The sequence below is a fragment of the Takifugu flavidus genome, chromosome 13 (genome assembly GCF_003711565.1).
Source record: "Takifugu flavidus isolate HTHZ2018 chromosome 13, ASM371156v2, whole genome shotgun sequence".
Taxonomy (NCBI): domain Eukaryota; kingdom Metazoa; phylum Chordata; class Actinopteri; order Tetraodontiformes; family Tetraodontidae; genus Takifugu; species Takifugu flavidus.
This window is the reverse complement of record NC_079532.1, coordinates 595,644-616,305: the sequence shown is the minus strand read 5'-3', so window position 1 is coordinate 616,305 and position 20,662 is coordinate 595,644. Positions and strand designations below refer to the sequence as shown.

General features: G+C 43.6%; 4 protein-coding genes and 1 long non-coding RNA gene across 11 annotated transcripts; 3 read left to right on the top strand and 2 right to left on the bottom strand.

Moving 5' to 3' along the window:
- Window positions 1–111: 111 nt before the first annotated feature.
- Window positions 112–3,375, bottom strand: ftsj1 (FtsJ RNA 2'-O-methyltransferase 1). Its single transcript, XM_057051492.1, has 10 exons — window positions 3,091–3,375; window positions 2,627–2,755; window positions 1,846–2,015; window positions 1,695–1,773; window positions 1,560–1,612; window positions 1,438–1,491; window positions 1,214–1,316; window positions 1,050–1,133; window positions 841–944; window positions 112–662 (listed from the first exon to the last, which is right to left on the bottom strand). Exons 2-10 carry the CDS (start codon window positions 2,745–2,747, stop codon window positions 477–479), a joined length of 954 nt encoding a protein of 317 aa, XP_056907472.1. The 5' UTR covers window positions 2,748–2,755; window positions 3,091–3,375; the 3' UTR covers window positions 112–476.
- On the top strand, window positions 581–1,048 carry LOC130535979 (uncharacterized). Its single transcript, XR_008953249.1, has 2 exons — window positions 581–717; window positions 823–1,048. It is a non-coding gene; the product is annotated as an uncharacterized LOC130535979 (long non-coding RNA).
- Window positions 3,376–3,492: 117 nt separating the features above from the next.
- kbtbd13b (kelch repeat and BTB domain containing 13b) lies at window positions 3,493–5,909 on the bottom strand. The gene has a single exon (XM_057051483.1). The coding sequence runs from the start codon at window positions 5,448–5,450 to the stop codon at window positions 4,056–4,058; it is 1,395 nt and encodes a 464-aa protein (XP_056907463.1). The 5' UTR covers window positions 5,451–5,909; the 3' UTR covers window positions 3,493–4,055.
- Window positions 5,910–6,066: 157 nt separating this feature from the next.
- Window positions 6,067–15,078, top strand: LOC130535977 (bile acid-CoA:amino acid N-acyltransferase-like). 7 transcript variants are annotated; one of them, XM_057051485.1, is made up of 12 exons: window positions 6,192–6,293; window positions 6,763–6,877; window positions 11,152–11,353; window positions 11,455–11,554; window positions 11,639–11,829; window positions 11,983–12,152; window positions 12,472–12,591; window positions 13,088–13,170; window positions 13,247–13,340; window positions 13,828–13,908; window positions 13,989–14,130; window positions 14,210–14,443. In XM_057051485.1, exons 2-12 carry the CDS (start codon window positions 6,875–6,877, stop codon window positions 14,344–14,346), a joined length of 1,323 nt encoding a protein of 440 aa, XP_056907465.1. In that variant the 5' UTR covers window positions 6,192–6,293; window positions 6,763–6,874; the 3' UTR covers window positions 14,347–14,443. The 7 variants fall into 7 exon arrangements, with proteins under 7 accessions (XP_056907471.1, XP_056907470.1, XP_056907469.1 ...); XM_057051487.1 differs by lacking the exon at window positions 6,192–6,293 and adding an exon at window positions 14,674–15,078 and having other exon boundaries at window positions 6,780–6,877; window positions 14,210–14,378; XM_057051486.1 differs by lacking the exon at window positions 6,192–6,293 and adding an exon at window positions 14,685–15,078 and having other exon boundaries at window positions 6,781–6,877; window positions 14,210–14,378.
- On the top strand, window positions 14,699–20,660 carry grm8b (glutamate receptor, metabotropic 8b). The gene is given in 7 exon segments (XM_057052602.1): window positions 14,699–14,708; window positions 16,230–16,376; window positions 16,379–17,051; window positions 17,053–17,134; window positions 19,026–19,249; window positions 20,282–20,431; window positions 20,542–20,660. Coding segments are annotated over 6 exon segments (1,245 nt in total). The 3' UTR covers window positions 20,391–20,431; window positions 20,542–20,660.
- The last annotated feature ends 2 nt before the right edge of the window (window positions 20,661–20,662 follow it).

Sequence of the window (20,662 nt, the reverse complement as noted above, 5' to 3'; positions counted from 1 at the left end):
GGATTTAACTGCGTTGAACAGACGGGTGGGTTAGAACAAAATTCTTACAAACTGATTTCGAATATATTTAGATTGTTTGAATCAACTTCCATCAAATCATTTAAATGTTAATGGAAAGTATTAAATTTCTTTTATTTCCCAATAAAACAAGGCCTGATAAAACATAGATATTTTGATAAAAGGGTCTAAATTACTGGACATGAAACAATATCTCATCTGTCACAAGTGTGGCTCATTAACATTGTAGCATCTTGATGCGGAACAAGCACAAACTTCAGCATTCTCAGATTCTAGTATGACAACATTTTACATGAGCAAGAGATGGTCTACTCCACAGTACCGAAGAGCTGAAGAGGTAGAAGCCTGTAGGTGATATCAGAACCAGGGTAAAACACCGTAAAAGATATGTTAACCCGACAAAATGGGGTAACTCTTTCTTCCTACAACATTGAATAGCAAACAGGGCGTGCTTGTTTTTAAAGATCTGACAGGGTCCCAGTAGAGGACTCTGCTGGCAGCTCCATTTCATCTCCACCAGGAGTTGATGGAGCATCCTGTTTCTGGAGCAAGTTGTTTCTGCGGAGGTGGCAGGCCTGCTCATACGGGGGCCGGATGGGTGGCTGCGTGGGGGGGGTATATTCATACTGTTGGTCACCTTCCAGCTGAGCACAAGAGACATGGATATAAGAGCCCTGGCTACCAAAACAACCTTCACAGGTCAGATGTTTAATGTCTTAATCATTTAAAAAAATAAAAATACAAATTCATTTGAGAATTATCAGTAAAACGATGACAGAAACTAAAATTCAGAATCTTGTTTAGATCCGAGGGTGAGTGAACCTGCAAAGGGTAGGTTCTGTCTGAGTCGAAGGCACTGAGGTCACCACACGCCAGGAAGGGAACAATGACCCGGTTAGGACCCTCTAACTGGTTGAAGTCCACATCTGAAGGATAAAGAGCAGCATGAAGAGCCACAGGAAGAGTATGGATCCATGTAGGTGAAAACTGCCTCAAGAAGAGATTCAATAAAGAAAAGAGCTTTGACTTACTGTAGGAGTGATCCAGCAGAGGGTTGGACATGTTGGGCATGAAACCTGTAGGGGGTGAGTAATTCTGACAGACCACAAAGGCCTCTGAGAGGGGGAGAGAGAGGAGAGGAGAGTAAAAGACTGGACAGGTTCTTCCACTTGATCTAGCTAGCCTGTCTTGTTACCAATGCTGGAGTTGCGGCTGCTCCGAGGTTTAGCACAGGTGACACTAGAGAAGAAGATCTTCAGCTGAGAGTAGAGCAGAGTCACGTCTTTGCCTCTGAAGATCTGGGACACACAACAAAGTGTGATTTCCCCTATAAAAAACCTGAGCCCCCTTTAGAAAGAAACACCATGTAAAGTGTATATACGCTGTGTGGAACATGAAGATGACGAGTCAAAAGTTGACCTTTGCCACAAACGTCCCTCTAGGTTTGAGGACGTGAGTTGTGATGTTGAGAGCCTGGAAGACATTCAGCTGTCAGACTGGTAACAGATAAAGCACATACTCAACCAGCATGGTGCTCTTACAGCCAGCAGGAGCTGAGCCTGGATGTACTCATCCACATCATGGAGGCCAGTTACTATGGAGACAGAAGAGGAAGTACCAACAGCTGAAAATCACATTGACAGACATTTGAAAGAAGAGGAGAAAAGGTGTCTCACCATCTGGAGCTCCATCACAAACCACCAGATCAGCCGGCTGACCCTCAAAGTGACGAATGATTTCTTGAGCTGTGGAAACCTTCCGGGAAGAAGAAATGTCATGGGACGTCAGCAACAGTGAGGCAAAGATGCTTATTGTTCACTTCCTGACCTTTGTGATGTCACCCTGGATCTGAGTAACACCTGGCAGAGGAGCCATGGCCTGCAGATCCACCGCCACGATCTTCACCTCCTGGGGATGCTCCTCCTGACCTAGTTTTCGGCTGAGAACCTGGCTCCAGCTGCCAGGAGCTGCACACAGATCCACTGCTCTGTTCACACCTGAGACAACAGCAGGTGTTAAAGCATCTGCCAGGATCCTTCATGTTGGCTTTGTTTCCAGGGTGGAGCCATCAGGAAAAGCATCTACATACTGAGGGATCTCAGCAGGGTTGCTAGAATGGTTCCTTCTGATCTCTCCTCAAATTTGTCTGATAATCAGTTTCCTATCAAGACCACTGAACCTCCTCCCTCCTGTCCTTTCTCTCTCACCCCTCTCCCCTCCTCCTGTCCTCTAGGACTTTATACTGAGGTCTCTGAAAAGCACCTAGAAACTATCTTGATTGTAACTGATGCCACGTCGTTAAAGTCGAATTGGATCTTCTGTTTGTCTCTTAAGCTACCATGAGGTAAATGCTCTCTGGGTACCAGGTAAAATTTACAGCATATCAGCTCATCATCATGAGCAGGGACGCATCACATTTACTTTTTTCATGAGTGGTGTGAAGGCACCAGTGATGCCAGTGCTGGTAACATGAAGCTGAATGGGACCAGCATAGGCCAGGCAAAGCAACAGCATGCTGGGCATGCTGAGCAAGAACTTTAAAACCTTTCAGAACAATCATCTCACATTACAGACCATGCAGTGCATTAATAGACAAGATCTCTTTCACCCGTAAACAGGTTAAACTCCTGGTCAAGCTGCAGCAGTTTGAAGGCACTTCTGGCTCTCCAACCTTCCTCTTTTGCCAGACGGTAGTATATGTCCCGTTTGTCCTTGGAGGAACGACCCATCCTGCGCCCTGACCGTCCAGATACAGAAAGAAATCCACAATTATTCCGACAATAAATGTTGGAATAAAAAATTATTCCAGTTTCTGAATTTAAAGACACATTGTCGATATTAACAGAGTGGAGTTCGAATAATTTAAATGGTTTCATTTTGAGATGCTTATTTTCTTTAGGATGGAAAAAAATAACTCAACGTGTTGAAATTAAAATAAAATCTTCAGTCACATATCTATCGTAAAATAAAATCTATAATTATGTGGGCTTTAAGTTCGTGATGCTAAGACCTACAACGAACAAACATCAAATACCAAACAATCGTAGCATCTTTCATTTAACTGTTTCTTACCCTTTATGAATCTAAGTATTAAAATACTTAGTTGCTGTTAAGTCAGTTGGACCTAAGCATTCCTCCCTGAATTCAGACATATATTTGTTAAGTATCGATAAAAGGGAAGAGCTGAGCAGAAGAGTTTTTTTGTAAGATATTCAGTCAAACTGGGATTTCTGTTGAATTTACATACATCATAACTAAGGTATTAAAGTTACAACACGCACTAAAGAAACGACATTTATCAAGCATTAGCCACAAAAATACCGCTCACGTGCACTTCCGGAAACCGGAATAAAGTCTGTGTTAGTTGTCCCATGCGCGCCTGTCTGCAATTAAACCCGCCCCTGCCCAAAAGAAGACCAATATCTATTTATTATATTTATTTGGATTTTTAGCAACATTTACCTTGTTATAGATCGATGATGTGGTTAAAAATATGATAATTTATAAAAGGCTGACATCAGTTGAAATTATAAAATATAAATCCTTCCCAATATATTTATTTAGATACACAGTAGTCATGCACAGTGGACCCCAGCACCCCTGTGACCCCTGAGCAGTAGGGGTTAAAAGGAAATGGACTGACATGATGAAGGACTGTGTCATAAAAGTGTGGACTTTCTTGTGCATCATACATGTATTCCTCAAGAAGTCAAAATATAACCCAAATAGTAGATTACTATTACAGCTATGGTAGCAAAGTTCCTACTAATAACATCGAGTACATTTTAAAATTGTTGGAAAAGATTCAAAATAGTTTAACGTTCGCTTTTATTGACACAATAATGATAAAACTATGCTGTAATTTCTTTAATTTTCCTTTAAAGAATGCAAACACAAATGCAGGTCTGGACCTCAAAAGAGCTCTGAAACAGAGTAGGATTATACAACAAAACTATTTTGCAATGTCATTTTAAATCTTCCACAGTTTAGTTGGGCCTTTAGTATTGAATGTTCAAGTATTCATTCCAAAGCTTGTTTTAGCATGAACATAATGGAAGCTCCGCTGGCAGCTGCAGCAGAAATGTCCACAATGATCCACTTCTGGGGAAACCTCTCAGCTGCCGTCTGGGCTTCCATGACTTCCTGTCAATGATGTATTCAAGTGTTGTGCTCCTGTTGAGGGTGAACACTGAATCTCCTCTTACCACCGCCGTAAAGAGTGAGCCTTTGCTGTTGGTGAAGTGACCAGGCAGAGATGACCACTGGCCTGTGGTCAGGTTGTAACATTCAATTAAGCATCGTAGGAAGTCATCTGAAGGTCCATTCCTAATTACATAAAGACAGTCCCTGTGTCCAACCAAGAAATGGCCATAACTCTGTTGCTTGATCAGGGTGCTAACGAGCTGCCACTCGTCCTTCCTCGGGATGTACTCATAGATCTCTGTTGTCTCCATTGGCTTCCACAAACACACAAATATCCTGTTCATGGCAGTGGTGCATGCCGGTCTAGCTGCAGGTTGAGGCAAGTTAGCAGCAAATTCCCACCTGGCAGATGTCACATCATACATTTCCACAGATGACATCACAATGCGCTCATATTCCCCTCCAATGGCATAAAGATGGCCTTCCACACCTATCAGACTGAAGTTGTACCTGGGTTGAGACAACCTGGAGATGTTGGTCCAGTGGTTGCTGTTAACGCTGTAGCAGAAGCAGGAGTCTACAATTTGTTTGTGGGGACCTTGCACACCTCCAACAATGTAGAGATTGTTGTCAAGCACTGCTACTCCTGCCATGGACGAGCTGGCCTTAAGTGGGAGGTCGGTTAACACTTTCCATTGGTTGACAGTTTCATCCAGATAGCAGACTGTCCTGGAGGCGGAATGCACAGTTTCATTACTACTGCATGTCACGTGGGCTCCCACAGCCACAAAAACACTTGGACTCAAAGACTCCACGTGGGCAATCAGCTCCGATGGGAAGGTTTCTCTGACCTCCTCCTGCAGATCAGTGTACATATTCCGAATAAAGACAGCAGCAGCGTGGTAAAGCTCTGTGAGTCCAAAGATAGCAGCACTGTGGCACATCAGCAAACAGTTGTCAGAGGTGACACTGTTGACAAGATGTTTGGTGAGCAGTGCAACCTGCAAGAAAGCAGCACATTCAACAGCCTTGACAATGTCGTCACCATCCAGGATTGGGCGCTCCCCTCTCAAAACTGTCAGGGCAATAAGAAACCCACGAGCCTGCAAACACTGAAGTTGGATTTCCTCCTGCCAACACTCCTTCATCCCAGAGCGATACAGAGCTTGGAAATAGTCACAGTTTTGGATGAGTTCTTTCTTATCCACACAGAAGTGCACATCTTCAATCACTATGGTTAAGTTACCTGAGACTGTCTGATCCTCTGATTCACTCTCACACAGCAACATGTCTGGCAGCAAGAGTCTCCACCGCAGACATGGACAATCTCAGAATTCTTACTTGTTTGGCAAATTCCTCAGAATTGTTGCTCCTACCATGAAGGTAGAAATGTCCAAGGTCACATTGTAGCTTGAATAATTATTTTTCTGCCATCCAACAAGCTGTCCTGCTTCAAGGGCTTTTCAAAGAGGGTATAGAGAGAACAATTACAAGTAAAGTGTAAAGCATAGCATGAAAGTGCTTCTGAAGTGCCTGGTTGTCAGAGAAGCTTAGTTACGTGTCAGTTTTCTGAATAGATGCAGCTAAAGATAGAACACAAGAGCCTGGTCACATTCATGGAGCAGACAGATGGGAAGCAAAGCTACAGACTGGCTTCCAACACCCAATGACACAAAAGTGCTTTAAGGGCCATTTAAAAAAACTGAACTATGTAGGACTGATCAGACTGCTATTTATTTTAGCAGTTTCATGTTTACACATTTTTGTCTTATTGAGGTGATGGCGACATATTATTTTGAATACAATCATTTATCTTGTAGCTATTCTTATATGTAAAAGAAAAACGTATATATTTAATTGGAATATAACAAAAACGCGTTTTAGAGAAATTCCGTGGATTATCACAGCCGTCGATCCTGTAGACAACGCTCGGGGCGAAATGTCCCAGGTTGTGTCTCCGTGCCGCCTTCGTGTGTCCAGTCCCGCCCAGCTGAGGACTTTAGACGATCACCGACACTTAAGTGAGTAAAGTTAGCTTCGGACAACGTTAGTCAGACTGTTGTGAAATTTGTTTGGAGGACGACAAACCCGGAGAATTCGTCAGCCTAGATTGGTTCAGAGTCTGCTCGAAGGTCCGGCTCCAAATCTTTTTTACCATTTACGTCCAACTTTGGACTTTGAGCGTTCAATATATCAGAGTATTTTACTTTCAGGGATTTATTTCTTGTACTATTATTGTCATCCTAGTGCGTAAGGATCCTATCTTTAGATACACAGTTTTTAGTTTAATGCAATTATAACCTTTACCATAAAGGCACTATCATGATATTTCAATGATGCGTTTCAGAAAAAATATCGCAATAATGTGTAATATATGTAATTGCATTTGCAATTGTATAACGAAGAATCGAGAATTTGAATCACATATAGAATTGACGCAAAATTAATTTAATCTCAGTCATTTCACGTTTGCCATTAAAACCTTCAGTAGTAGTGGACTAAACTTTGCAGCCCAATAAAAGCTCTTGAAACTAGCCAATCACGTTCCAAAGTTCAGGGCTGAAAATTCTTTCTCTGTCTTTTAAATGGGGGTCCAAACAGCTTGTAGGTGCATTACCGCAACCTTCTGGACTGGAGTGTGCAGCGGAATACCCCGTTACCCCCCTAAATACCACATCCTCTGAATTCCCCCAGGATAACTCTGTTAGATTAAATGGTATCTGATTTTCTTTTAAATGTTTCTTTTAGTGTGAATTTCTGTACCTGGTATGTTCCTGGTATGTTTCGAGGAACGCACACTATTTATATTTTAATTTTTTGTGCTGTTTAATCCTGTGTGCTCAATTCTCATTAGTGGTATGGCATCTTCCTCCTTGTTGCTCCTATGGCATTCTCTCATTTCTCCTGAATTCTTTGGTTTGTTCTACAACTGTCAACCTTTACCCTCTCTGTCCCGATGTTTCTGCCATTTCCTCTTTATCTTCGACTTAACTACATTTACTATGCTTTACTATATGTTACAGGAATTGATATTTGTTGTTTTCTCATTGCACTCCTGGCATACTTGTCCACTATATCACTGTCTTTAATTCCTCTTTGTATTGGGACCCAAATGAGCTTGGCCTCTGGTCCTGGTCTCCTCATTCCTTGCAGCATATGTGCTAGCTCCCATATTGTCTTGTTTGTTTCTGACTGGTTATGTTTGATGCTGATCAATGCAATATTGGAAGCTGATGCTATGAGTACTTTACATGGTCTGACACCCTGGATCCAGTCCAACGCCATATAAGTGGTCAACAGCTCAACTTTACTTATTGTTAAATTATTATTGATTCTTTTATTTAATATAATTTGTAACTCTGAAACTGCTGTTGCTTTACCTACTGTTTGCTCTACTAATACTTTAATATCCTGGCTGTCATTTTAACTTGAACTGTTCACTTCAATCTCATTTTTTCCTTGATCCTTTTCCAGTAGACTCAAATGAATACGGTACTTTCCTTTTCCAGTGTCCAAGGTGGGACAACACAGAGAGGGACTGCACTACTCACACTTATGTCAGCAACCCTATTCTCTCTAATCCAGCCTTTAATCATCCCTCCAAAACTGTGTACCTTTCTTTTTTCCTTCTCTGTTTTTAAAACACTCTAAGCTGGGTGGTTTTCTCACTGTCCCCTTAAATGTGCTCAATATACCACTGATGTTTGTCCTGTCCTTATGTATAGGGGCATTTCACCCATCTCTACTTGTAGGGATGACACTGGTATGGTTTTTTTTGCATCACAGTACACTCTTAGTACCTGATAATGAATGAGGCCCAGTTCTTTTAACATCGTCTTTGATGCAGATTCATATAGTATCCACCCGTAACTCAGACCTGATGAAATCTATACTTAACCTATACAGTATATACTGCTCTACGTGCTCTACAGTCTCTACCTTTTAAACACCTGATAATATTTGAATCTTTTTACAGTCCCCCACTACCTTCTCAATGTGTATTTTCTCAGTGAATCCCTTTATCAAACCAAATCCCTAAATACTTCAAACAATCCACTACTTTGAACTAATGCTCATATTACTTAAGGTTGATTTGACTCAGTTTTTTCTTATTTTTAAGGACAACCACTTTTGTTTTACTAACTCCAATCTATCCATTTCAGTGCCCAAACTTTCCTATCACAGCCTGTAACTTTCCTGCAACAAATGGTACATTTGGCCCCCTTTCCATGGAGCTCTGTCATCTGCGAATAATGAAACTCCAATAATAATAATAAACTCCAATAGAGCTGCATATACTCCAAAATATGCCATTTATCATGACTGAGGATAAATTTGGGCTAATGTTACTTCCCTGAGATGTTCCATTAGCTACTCTGAGGTTTTCAGTCAGGTTTTTACCCACACTTCCTGCTATTTCCCTGCTGGTAAGAAAGCTCCTGATCCATTTAAACATTTTACCTTTTGTTCCCATATGATATCATTTAATAAGCCGTGTCCCATCATACACTTTTTCAAAATCTGAAACACAGCCACACATTTTGGAGCTACTGTGCTCCTTCCTTTCCAAAACCTTTTATTTCTTTCACTTCTTCTTCTCTGGGTTTTAACAGTAGTTGGCATCTGTGAAGTTGCATTGGTGCCACCTTCAGGTCGTCATTTTCATTCATTTCTCCTGAAACCCTTTTTAATAATCCTGTAGAGATTGGAAATTTATAAACCACTTTCTTTCCTCCCAGCTGAACTCTCGAAATGTCTTCAAATACTGTTCTCTTCCCACTCACTAATCCCTGTTTCCTCATTCCATCATCACCTTTCTTTCTTTGGCATGTTGCCTGCATACCAAAAGCACGTGTTCTGATGATTCCAGTTCCTGACAATATCCACGATATTCCTGTTAAGAGCCCACAAAAAGCTGCTAGTGTCAGGAGCAGCGGTGTATTCCAGATGTTGCGTTGTTTCGAGTTTTGATTTTTTTTGTCGAGCAAAAAAAGTCTATTACATTATCTATGGAATAAAAAATAGAAATGCACTCAAAAAATAGAAATGTCTCAATGACTATCGTCCAGTAGCACTCACTCCTATCATAACAAAGTGCTTAGAGCAGCTGGTCTTGGCACAACTCAAATCCTGTCTCCCCCCAACCCTGGACCCCCATCAGTTCGCCTATCGTAAGAACAGGAGCACAGAAGATGCAGTCTCCACAGCACTGCACTCTGTCCTCTCACACCTGGACAATAATGACACATACGCCCGAATGCTGTTCATAGACTTTAGTTCAGCATTTAACACTGTCATCCCCTCCAAGCTAATAACCAAACTAAGGGATCTGGGCATCAGCACCTCCATCTGCAACTGGTTATTGGACTTTCTGACCAATAGACCACAACATGTGCGGTTAGATCATCACTGCTCCCCTACCCTCACTGTAAACACTGGAGTACCACAAGGCTGTGTGATGAGCCCATTCCTCTACTCCCTTTTCACCCACGACTGCAGAGCTCTACATGGCTCCAACACCATCATCAAGTTCGCAGATGACACCACGGTGATTGGCCTCATCAAGGATAACAATGAGTCAGCTTACAGGGAGGAGGTGGACCGCTTGTCTACATGGTGCCACAACAACAACCTGCTGCTCAACACCAATAAAACTAAAGAACTCGTCCTGGACTTCAGGAGGAAGACGGACATCCACCCACCCATCCACATCAACGGAGCAGCGGTGGAGCGTGTGTCCAGCTTCAAATTCCTGGGGATCCACCTCTCACAGGACCTCACCTGGACGACTAACTGTTCCAGTCTGGTGAAGAAGGCTCACCAGCGTCTCTTCTTCCTGAGGACTCTGAAGAAACACCACCTCTCTTCAGACATCCTGGTGAACTTCTATCGCTGCACCATTGAGAGCATCCTTACCAGCTGTATTATGGTCTGGTATGGGAACTGCTCTGCCTCAGACCGGAAGGCATTGCAGAAGGTGGTGAAAACCGCCCAGCGAATAGCTGGAGCTTCTCTTCCTGCCATTGAGGACATATACAGGAGGCGTTGTCACAGGAGGGCCAAGAAGGTCACTAAAGACTCCTGTCCCAGCAAATGGACTGTTTACCCTCATGCCCTCTGGGAGGCGCTACAAGAGCCTCCAGACAAAAACCACCAGGTTCAGAAACAGCTTCTTCCCCACTGCTGTCTCCCTGCTGAACTCCGACCCCTCTCACTTTACCTCCCTTCAGGCACAATAACCCCGTCTGGACTGACTGATTGTACATTCACTCTATTTGCACTGATTACATCTGTTACAATAATTGCACTATTTACATCTGTTTATTTGCACTACCTACATCCGTTTATTTGCACTGCTTTCCATACTTTTCACATTTTTACCATACTTTATCGTTATTGTATAGTCAAAACGTACACATAGTTAAAAACTGCATAAATAGCCTCTATTGATCCTGTAGGAAATTCAGCACCATAGTTACAGCCTGTATATATATTTATCTTGGTTGCAATGACTTTTATATACCCTTTACATATCTGTGAACTCTGTAAATACAAACATATATATTGATATCATAAACATATATTATTGTGTGTATATATTGTATATACCTCATCACAGTTTTATTTGCTACTTAAGCACTTCTGGTTAGATGCTAACTGCATTTCGTTGCCTTGTACTTATGACATGTGTAATGACAATAAAGTTGAATCTAATCTAATCTAATTTTTGGGGGTACTTAGCAATGTGCTAAATGGGCTAGTTAAGCCCCAGCTGGCTCTAATGAGCACTTCTGTCGCCATAACCACAAACCTAGCTATGTAGCAGTAGTGGAAAGTTAATCTGCTTCCAGATGTGGCCCAAGGAAAAATCCTATGGGGAGCCTACAGAGCCTTGACAAATAGGGTCTTTTGGAAGCTCTTACAGCCACTTGAGCTGGAAAAAAGTGGAAATGTGCAGCTTTTTGATTTTCCCTCTTTGTCTGTTGCAAGTTAAGGATGGACAGACAGAAGTTTTGTGTCAGCCTCACAGTTAAGCCATCCAGAGGACTGATTGATGAGAAGCTTGTTGTCATTGTCCAAAACTGCCCCCCTGGCTTCCAGATGACCATCTACGCCCACCACAAGTCTGACGACGGACACAGCTATGAGGCCTTTGCTCACTACTCTGCCAGCACTTCTGGCTCTGTCAATGGTTTGTTGGTCATTTGAGATCTGGGAGGGTCAGGAAAATTAAAGCTTTGTGATAAAAAGTATGAACAAATGACAGAATGAGGAACTTTTATTTATTTTCAGTTTCAGAAGACACAAGTCTGGGCGGGACTTATTCTGGGGTTCACCAAATGGGTCTATTCTGGAGTCTCAGACCAGTTCCAGGTAGCAAACCAGGGCTTAGGTGGGTCACAAGGAGGTCCAACAGAATTAAGCAATATTGAATCAGATAATGTGATCACACTTGATGTTTCTCATCATCCTTCAGGTTGAGAAAAAGTAATGTGCTGACCCCCATGGAGGTCACCATCTCAGTGTACGCAGGATACCAGACTGAGGGATTTGTCGATCTGATTCCATTGGTCAGTGTGGAGGTGGAGAGATGGTACATCACGCCGGGCGTCCGCAGGATCCCGGTCACAGAGGATGGACTTACTGGGACCCTCTTCCTACCTTCAGGTTGGTTGACAGTAGGATTTAGAAGTTTTTCTGTTGGTTGAACTCAGGTTTGATGACCCAAAGATGACATGAAACGAACATTTAGGTGAGCTTCGCCAAAGTCACTCATGAAGAATACAATATTTATCATTGTCTTTTTCAACTTCTCTGAAGGGCCAGGACCTTTCCCTGGAGTTTTGGATCTTTGGGGGGGTGGAGGAAAGTTAGTCGAGTACCGAGCAGCTCTATTGGCCTCTCATGGCTTTGCCGCCATCGCCCTTGACTACATGATGCCTAAAATCACCATGGAAACTGGGAAAATGGTCGGCATTGATTACCTCGAGGTAAAACCAATAATCATCTTATTCAAAGCAACCAAAGTTATTCAGCTTTAGTGTGAGAATTTAAATGTATGACCACGAGAAGCGTCATGTGACCTTGTCTTGGAAACCAAGTAAGTCCATAATCCGTGTGTGTGTGTGTGTGTGTGTGTGTGTGTGAGTGATTGATCTAATTAAAAACTGCCTTGGGTCTTATCTCTTATTCAATAAAACATTTGTTGTAGTTTACTGAGGTACATACTCATAGAACATGCATGTTACCTATTGGTTTCTCTGTCTTGTGAAACAAAAACTGGTTGTTCCTTCTCATTTCCTGTTGTAGACGGCCTACAGCTTCTTGCAGAAGCATCCTCAGGTCCTCAGCAGCAGAATCGCCATCTTGGGTCTTTCCTTTGGAACCAGTATGACTTTGAAAATAGCTGTTTACTCCAAAGTTCTGAAGGTCTGGAATAGAAGGGAGATACACAGGATATACACACAGAATAAAGACACAGGATACAGACAGACATTGATATACACAAACACAGGATACACACACAAGATTCAGACACAGGATTCAGACACAGGATATACGCACACACAGGATATATACACACAGAATAGGCACACACAGGACACAGACACACATGCTACACAGACATGATACACACAGGATACACACATACAAGATACAGACACACATAATACACACATGATATGCTCACAGGATACAGACACACATAGGATACACACATATGCTACAGACGCACAATAGAAGTACAAATGGCTGTTTCGGTGTCGAGAACTTTGATCCTTAAGAGTGTGTGTGTGTGTGTGTGTGTGTGTGTGTGTGTGTGTGTGTGTGTGTGTGTGTATGTGTATACATGCTTGTGTACATGCTTGCACGTGCATCCTTGTGTGCGTGTGCACACGTGTGTGTGTGTGCATGTCCCCTCCAGCCCAGGTGTGCAGTGTGTATCAGTGGCAGCCATGTGCAGCCTGTTGATGGATCCATACAGGAAATTCTGGAATACTTTCAGCAGTAAGTTCACCTTTAGCCACGTCATCTGACAATTGAAATCTTGCCACACTGATATAATGCTTAATTTTCCAAAAAGAAACGAACACAAGACTCGTTTCAATGAAGAGAACCAGGTGATCTTTCGAGATCTTCTACTGCCGATCCCCACTGACCCCAAACTCAAAGTAGATGTGAGTAGCACTACTCAGATCTCTGTGTCACCATGATCTTGTCTGTCCTGATAAGTGATCTGGCTGTAATAGCTAGATAGAGACTAATTTAACATTGTTAGCTTGAGTCTTTTTATTAGAGATCTAAAATTCTGTTAAAACAGAAAACACAATAGTTTTCTCAGAGGAAACTGTGTTTGTCTGGTCTTCTCTAACTGCTCTACTGTGGTTGTCTGGTTTATCGTGTGCCAGATAACCTCTGGGGGGTTTTGGGTGCCTGGGGGTGGACTTGAGAAGGGTTCAGGTGTACCACGATGTGCTCTGACACTAATGACACTAATGTGGGACATTTGAAATGCTGCTGTAGCCTCATCTCCATTGTGAGCCAACAGAGGGTTAAGAAAGGAGCAGCAGCAGACTGGATTACTGGTGTACTGAAACATCTACTGCACTGATGTGACTCTTCTGTTTGTGAATTGTTGTTTTTGTGTGAACTTGCCCTGAGCAGGTGGGACAGCTCCAGATTCCACTGCTGTTGGTTGTGGGTGAGGATGATCAGAATTGGCCAGCAGAAGAGTCCGCAATGGACGTAAGTGAAAGGCCCGTCAGCTGACTGCCGGCTGTAATGTGAATTTACTTACGGCAGAAGCTACAACTTCTTCTTTCTAGATGAAAGAAATGATGGAGCGAGCTGGGAACAGTCACCTGCTGACCATCTTGTCTTACCCAAACACCGGTCACTTGATCGAACCTCCGTACACGCCCCACTTCCGATCCACCGCCTTCAAAACAGCAATAACGCAACAGAAAAGTAAGTTTAGAGACCAAATGACACCAACGATGCAAAACCAAGAGTCGGTGAAGTTCAGAGCTTCCTGTCCTCCCTGCAGCGTTTGCTCTGTGGGGTGGAGAGATGGTGGCACACTCTTGGGCTCAGGAAGACTCCTGGAGAAAGGTGCTGGACTTTCTGAGGCAGAATCTGTATGTCAACACTGCTTCATTCTCAAACCATGGCAACAGCAAATGATTGTAGATGCTCAGATTGATGATTTCCACCCCGTAAGTGAGAAGAACATGAATGTAAACAATCTTTAGAATGTTAAGCAGAGCACAATCCTGATTCTGACCATGAGCCCTGACCCTTGGCCTTGACTCTGATTTTTTTAAATGTTTAAAAATCTTTTGCAGATATTTACCCTTAATTGTGTTACCTGATCTTTTAAAAGGATCTTTGAAGAGCTGATAAAAAGAATGAATCAGTCTGATTTCACACTGAGATGTTTTTTCATGTCAAATGTATTGAAATTAATTTTTCACTATATTATGTAATAAAATTGATTTTAAAAAACTTGAGTTTCCCCTCAGAGGATTCCACAACCATGACCCGAGGTTGGAGAGGATGTTCTTCCCTAACTCGGTCCTCATTAGAGGAACCTTAAACTGCAGCCAACTGTTGCTTTGAGATTCTGGGTGACCTGAACAGCAGAAGATAGCTTGTCTAAAAGAGCCTTATAAATAAAATAAAATATACTAATTAAAAGTTCTTGAGTCTCTGCTTGATAAGCATTTTGTTTGACTAAACTTTGTCCTGATTATGATCATTTTTAACTAAAATGATCAGGATAAAGTTTAGGAGCAGAATTTCTTCTTCAGAAACTTCTGTGATTGCATATTTAGCTCCACACGTGTCTTTATTTGTGCGCATAACTTCACCCTCCTGCTGAACATGTTAATCAATAAATCAATGAATCAATCTTTATTTATATAGCATCTGTTTCAATCAAAATTGTTTCTAGGCGCTTTACAGAATCCCAGGGCCTGGCCCCCAACAAGCAAGAGTGGCAAGGAAAAACTCCCCTTTATCAAGAAGAAACTTTGAGCAGGACCAGGCTCATGTGGGGGGGACCCTCCTGCTGATGGCAGGCTGGGTAGAGAGGGAGGAGAAGGGGGAGGACAGGTAGAGGACAGAAGAGGCAGAGATCATAGAAATACATTAATAATACAAGCTGCTGGTATAAGAGTTGAGTGGGACAGCATACAGTTATAAAGGTGGCTATACCTATTGATGGATACGGGGGTGGTGGGGGGGGGGGCAGAGAAACTACACAAGAAATAACGGGACGGGACCTTTTACCTGCAGTTCTGATACTTGTCCGCTGGGTGCCCCCCCCCCCCCCTCTCCCTCTCTCTCTCTCTCTCTCTCTCCTCTCTCTCTCTCTCTCTCTCTCTCTCTCTCTCTCTGCCCTGTTAACTATGAGTCTTCAGGGTTTTGTGTCTGTTGTGTTCGTCTAAGCATCTGAATAACGCCAGATCAAAGCTGCAGCTTTGTTCAGCCTTTTTCTTGTTTTGATCAGATGCTTCCTTTTAATATTCAGATGAAGTCACGTTAACTTCAGGTGTAAAGTTCAAAGTAAAGTTTAGGGCAGCCTAAATTGACATGTTGGATATCATGCTATCTAAAAATTTTAACATTTCACCTGGCTTGGTCTCAGCATTGAAGCCATCTATAAGAAAACCAAACTAATAAAGACCAACTGGCATCCATTTGAGCGTCTTTCACAATAAAAGTCTGTTTCCTTCCTCTGTCCTTCACAATAACAGCGTGAGGAATGTGTCATTGCCATCAGGTCAACAGCTGAGTACAAGATCATCAGACATTGGACGAATACGCTGCACCTGAATGTAAATGGACATGTTGGACACAAAATCTGCTTCATTCACTAACAGGAATGTGGTTCTGACCAGTGCTGGCTGAAAAACCATATAAATCACAAGTATTGTTCTTGTCTGTAGACATTATTGCAAAGCTAATTTAGTCTCATAGGCTCACATTTGCTGGTTTCCCTGGTGTTAGCAGGGGGTCGCACAGTGGAGACACAAGGCCCAGCATGAGTGTCCAGTAATTGCTAGGATGCAACCTTGTTTTCAGATGGAGGCCCTTCACTGGGCTGCTGGGGAGCAGCCTCTCCTGTGGCACTGGAGCAAGGAAGAAGGTGGTGAATGGTGTCCCGTGTTGTTGGCACTGCGAGCGCTGTGAGGGTTACCACTTCCAGGCCAGCTATTCACCTGTGAGCTCTGCCCGTATGAGACACATCCTGACCAGAACCACACCGGCTGCCAGCCCATCCCCATCATCAAACTGGAATGGCACTCGGCTTGGGTGCTCCTGCCTATCTTCCTCTCTGTGCTGGGCATCCTCGCCACAACCTTTGTCATCGTCACTTTCATCTGCCACCACGACACTCCGATCGTCCGTGCATCTGGCAGGGAGATGAGCTACCTGCTGCTGACCGGTATCTTCCTGTGTTACGTCATCACCTTCCCGGTGATCGCTGAGCCAGATGTTGCTGTCTGTTCCTTCCGCCGCATATTCCTGGGCCTCGGCATGTGCTTCAGCTATGCCGCCTTACTCACAAAGACCAACCGAATCCACCGCATCTTTGAGCAGGGCAAGAAGGCCGTGATGGCGCCGTGCTTCATCTCGCCAGCCTCTCAGCTCCTCATCACATTTTCACTCATCTCTGTACAGCTGCTGGGAGTTCTGGTGTGGTTCGCTGTTGACCCACCACATACTGTTGTGGATTATGGAGAGCAGCAAACGCAAGAGCCAGAGAAGGCTCGAGGAGTATTAAAGTGCAATATTTCTGATTTGTCGCTCATCTGTTCACTAGGATATAGCATCCTGCTAATGGTCACCTGCACCGTGTATGCTATCAAGACGTGTGGTGCTCCAGACATTCAATGAAGCCAAACCCATCGGATTTACAATGTACACGACATGCATCTTCTTCGGCACGGCACAGTCAGCTGAACGGGTGAGTCCCAAGGTTCTGAGAATACTAACCATTCAGGAAATACATGTAATAAAGATTAACAAGTCAACAAGAACACATAGAGGTCAGCTGTTGATGATTATGATGATGATGATGATGATGAGAGCAACCAATCACGATGGAGATAACCTCCAAACACTCTCACTGCAGCAAAATTTAGCATGTAGTGAGCTATGCAACTAGGGTGGCTTCTTCTGTCTAACGGCAACATCTAAACACTCAGCGCGGGCCTGACCCAGCCCGCTGCTGCCTCCTGACACAAAACCGATCAGAGTCAGGCTCTTCAGACAACACTTTCTGTCACAGCTGCAGGCAATCATGCCTGTGAGTCGCTTCGCCCCGCACACCTGTTGTGTATCTGGACACTAATGAGCCCCTTTATTAGTCCCCGGAGGCACACCTGCTCCCTGCCAGATCGTTATTTGTGTTCCGATGACTTTACCAGCTATTCTTGTTTGTCTGCCTGCCTGGTTCCCACCTTGCCTGTTCCTGACCATTCTGTTTTGCCTGTTGAGAAGCAGCAGATGGAGGGTTTTGCTGATTATCACATCTGTGGGAAGATCTGGGTGACAGGTGGTGTGAAATTCCCTCTAAATATAGGCTACCATTAGCATCCAAATCTCGTGCGTTTAACATGGAGGTGTTAAAGCCAAAAGCTACCAGAAGCATCCTCGCTGCTGAACTTTGTTCAGGTGTGAACACGCAACATCCCTCTCGCGTCAGACCTGTAGGATGCAAAGACAGATATCACTGAAGCTGCCGTCTTGTTACCAGAGACAGGAGGGATGGAGCCAGGAGCAGTGACATCATGATCATCACATTTCACTGAAACCAATCCACCCAAGGCTTCAGGAAGCAAACCTTTCTATCGACGCCATTCACCACACTCTCAGAGGTGCTTGATGGTAATATTATCCCAAATTCTATTAAAAACAGCGCCTCCTGCAGCGTCTCTTGGTTATACAGCAGTTTTAGTGCTGATTCTCGGACACACTGTACTTTCCTCTTAAAAACTTTTTGAAATTAGTCAATTTTCAGTAGTATTATAGCACTGTTCACCTTCCTGTTGTCAGAACACAGAAAAGGTTTTGCAGGCAGGGTTACCAACATTATCCTATGGGACAAGGGGGAAAGGTGGTGTCCAGCTCACACACTCAGTCCATCAGATCAGGCCTGTTTCAGTAGGATGAAACTCAGTTTTCATCATCAAACACACCAGCTGTCACCCGTTTCCTGACTCAGTCATACTGACCTGTTTTTCTTTTCATTCTGCCTATGAATGGTCTGTGAATGCATCACTGCCTCTGTGAATGCATCACTGCATCTGTGAATGCATCGCTGTAGATGTGAATGGTCTGCGAATGCGTTGTCATGTCTGTGAATGCATCGCTGTGTCTGTGAATGCATCGCTGTGTCTGTGAATGCATCGCTGTGTTTGTGAATGTATTGTTAATCCTGTGAATGCATCACTGTGTCTGTCAATGGTCTGCAAATGCATCGTTGAGTGGAGACAGCAGATATGGTTATGCCCTGAATCAACACTCGCTCATAAATGCAGTGTTAACTTAATGATGCATTCACGGCTGTCAGTCAAACTTGAATGTGAGTCGTTTTAGTCTTGTGCTGTACCCAATGGGAGTGCTGGAAGTTGTGTTTTCCTGTGTGACAGTCAATGCCTCTCAGGTTCACAGTTAACCTTTCAAAGACCAGAACCAGCCTTGAATCCTCTCCCACAATGGCTTCTCTCAGTCAAACCTTCGCATCATGCCGGCACCATTTGGGTCTTTTTCTTTGGTTTACTGAGCTGTTCCAGTTGCATCTTTCATCTGTCATTAATTCCTCCCCTTGGTGTTGCATCCACTCCTTCCTTCAGCTGTACATCCAGACCGCCACACTGACCGTGTCCCTCAGCCCGAGTTCCTCTGTCTCTCTGGGAATGCTGTACATGCCAAAGGTCTACATCATCATCTTCCATCCAGAGCAGAACATCCCCAAGTGTAAACACAGCTTCAAAGCCATTGTCACTGTCGCCACCATGACCAGCAAGCTGACACAGCCCAACAGTGAGGTGAAGACAGAGCTGTGTGGGGGCTGCAGGTGAGTACAAGCAGACCTGCTGTACAATGTTTCTTGATAAAGCTTGAATACGCTGGACAGATGACGGCAGGCTACCATCTTGGTTCCGCATTCTGTAGTTGGTATCTGATCAAGCCAAACAAATATGGTTCCACATTAACCACACCCAATATTCTGACCAAGTACACAAAAGTTGTCATTGTGTTCTAAATGGAGTCACAGCAGGGGGTCCTTCACATCAGCTTCAGGCTTCCTGTTAGCGCTGGTGAGACCAGGCATAAGCTCCGCTCACTCGAACACTGATCAGATACAGAGGAGGAAGTAGGCTGAAATTAGTTCTGCTAACATTACTCCAGCTAACATCTGACGAACCTCTGTAGACTAAATTACTCAAAATTGGCCTCACATTAGATACTAGAATGAGTATTTTGGTGCTTAATGTGTAACAAGTACAAGAACACACAAACGTCTTGTCTTTTCTGTCCTCAGCAACACCCACCAAAAGCACCTATGTGAGCTACACCAACCAAGCCATTTGAGGTTGACACATAGGCAGACAAGAGAGGTTGAAATGTGCAGACGTGGATCTGGTAACGTGGATGGTTTGACTGATTGGCGGCGTGAACACACAGACTCAGTTGATGCATCTTCCTGCTCTGAACTGGAGCCAGTGAGAGCACTGAGACTTAGACTGGCACCAGGACTGCAAAATCAATAATAAAAAAATCCAAGAAGAGATGAAAAGAAGTAGGGACCAACATTTGTTACTGTAAATTTATTTTAAAAAGTGGTGGAAATATTTGATTTTTGTCCCATGACGTCCAAACTCGAATTATGAGATAAACTCTGTTTCTGTTTTGGTCTTTTGTGTTAACATTATCCGGTTTTATGGAAACATGCCTGTAATTTTATATAAAATTATCTGGTTCTAATAACACAAGATTGTCTTCTGGTTCTTGTGGGCAACACCCAGGAGGATTGGTTAGTTCTCCAGAGGTCAGAACGATCCAGCTGTGGCTCTGACCTGAACATCTTCCTGTCTCTTACCTGCAGCAGAACAAGGCTGATAAACAGGCAGGATTTACTGGCTCAGCGGGGCCGACTGACCCACCTCCACTGTGGGAAAGATGAAGGTGATTCAGAAGTGTTTGTTCACTCTTGACCCAGTGCAGGATTGACAGGATGGGAGCATGGATGTAATAGGTGCATTCATCAGCTCCGATCAGAATTAAATGATACTTTTGTCAGCTAATCATGTGTATGGAGGCCCCGCAGGCACTGATGACCTTCCTGTTCTTTACTATTACCTTCAGCTGGAAGGAGATATTGCATTTATCCCATGAAAGTGTTGTGCTGAGGCGGCGCCTTTACCTTCAAACACCCCTTGAGGACTGAAACAACCTGGACCGGCCCCTGGAGCCCAGGCCTGTGGAA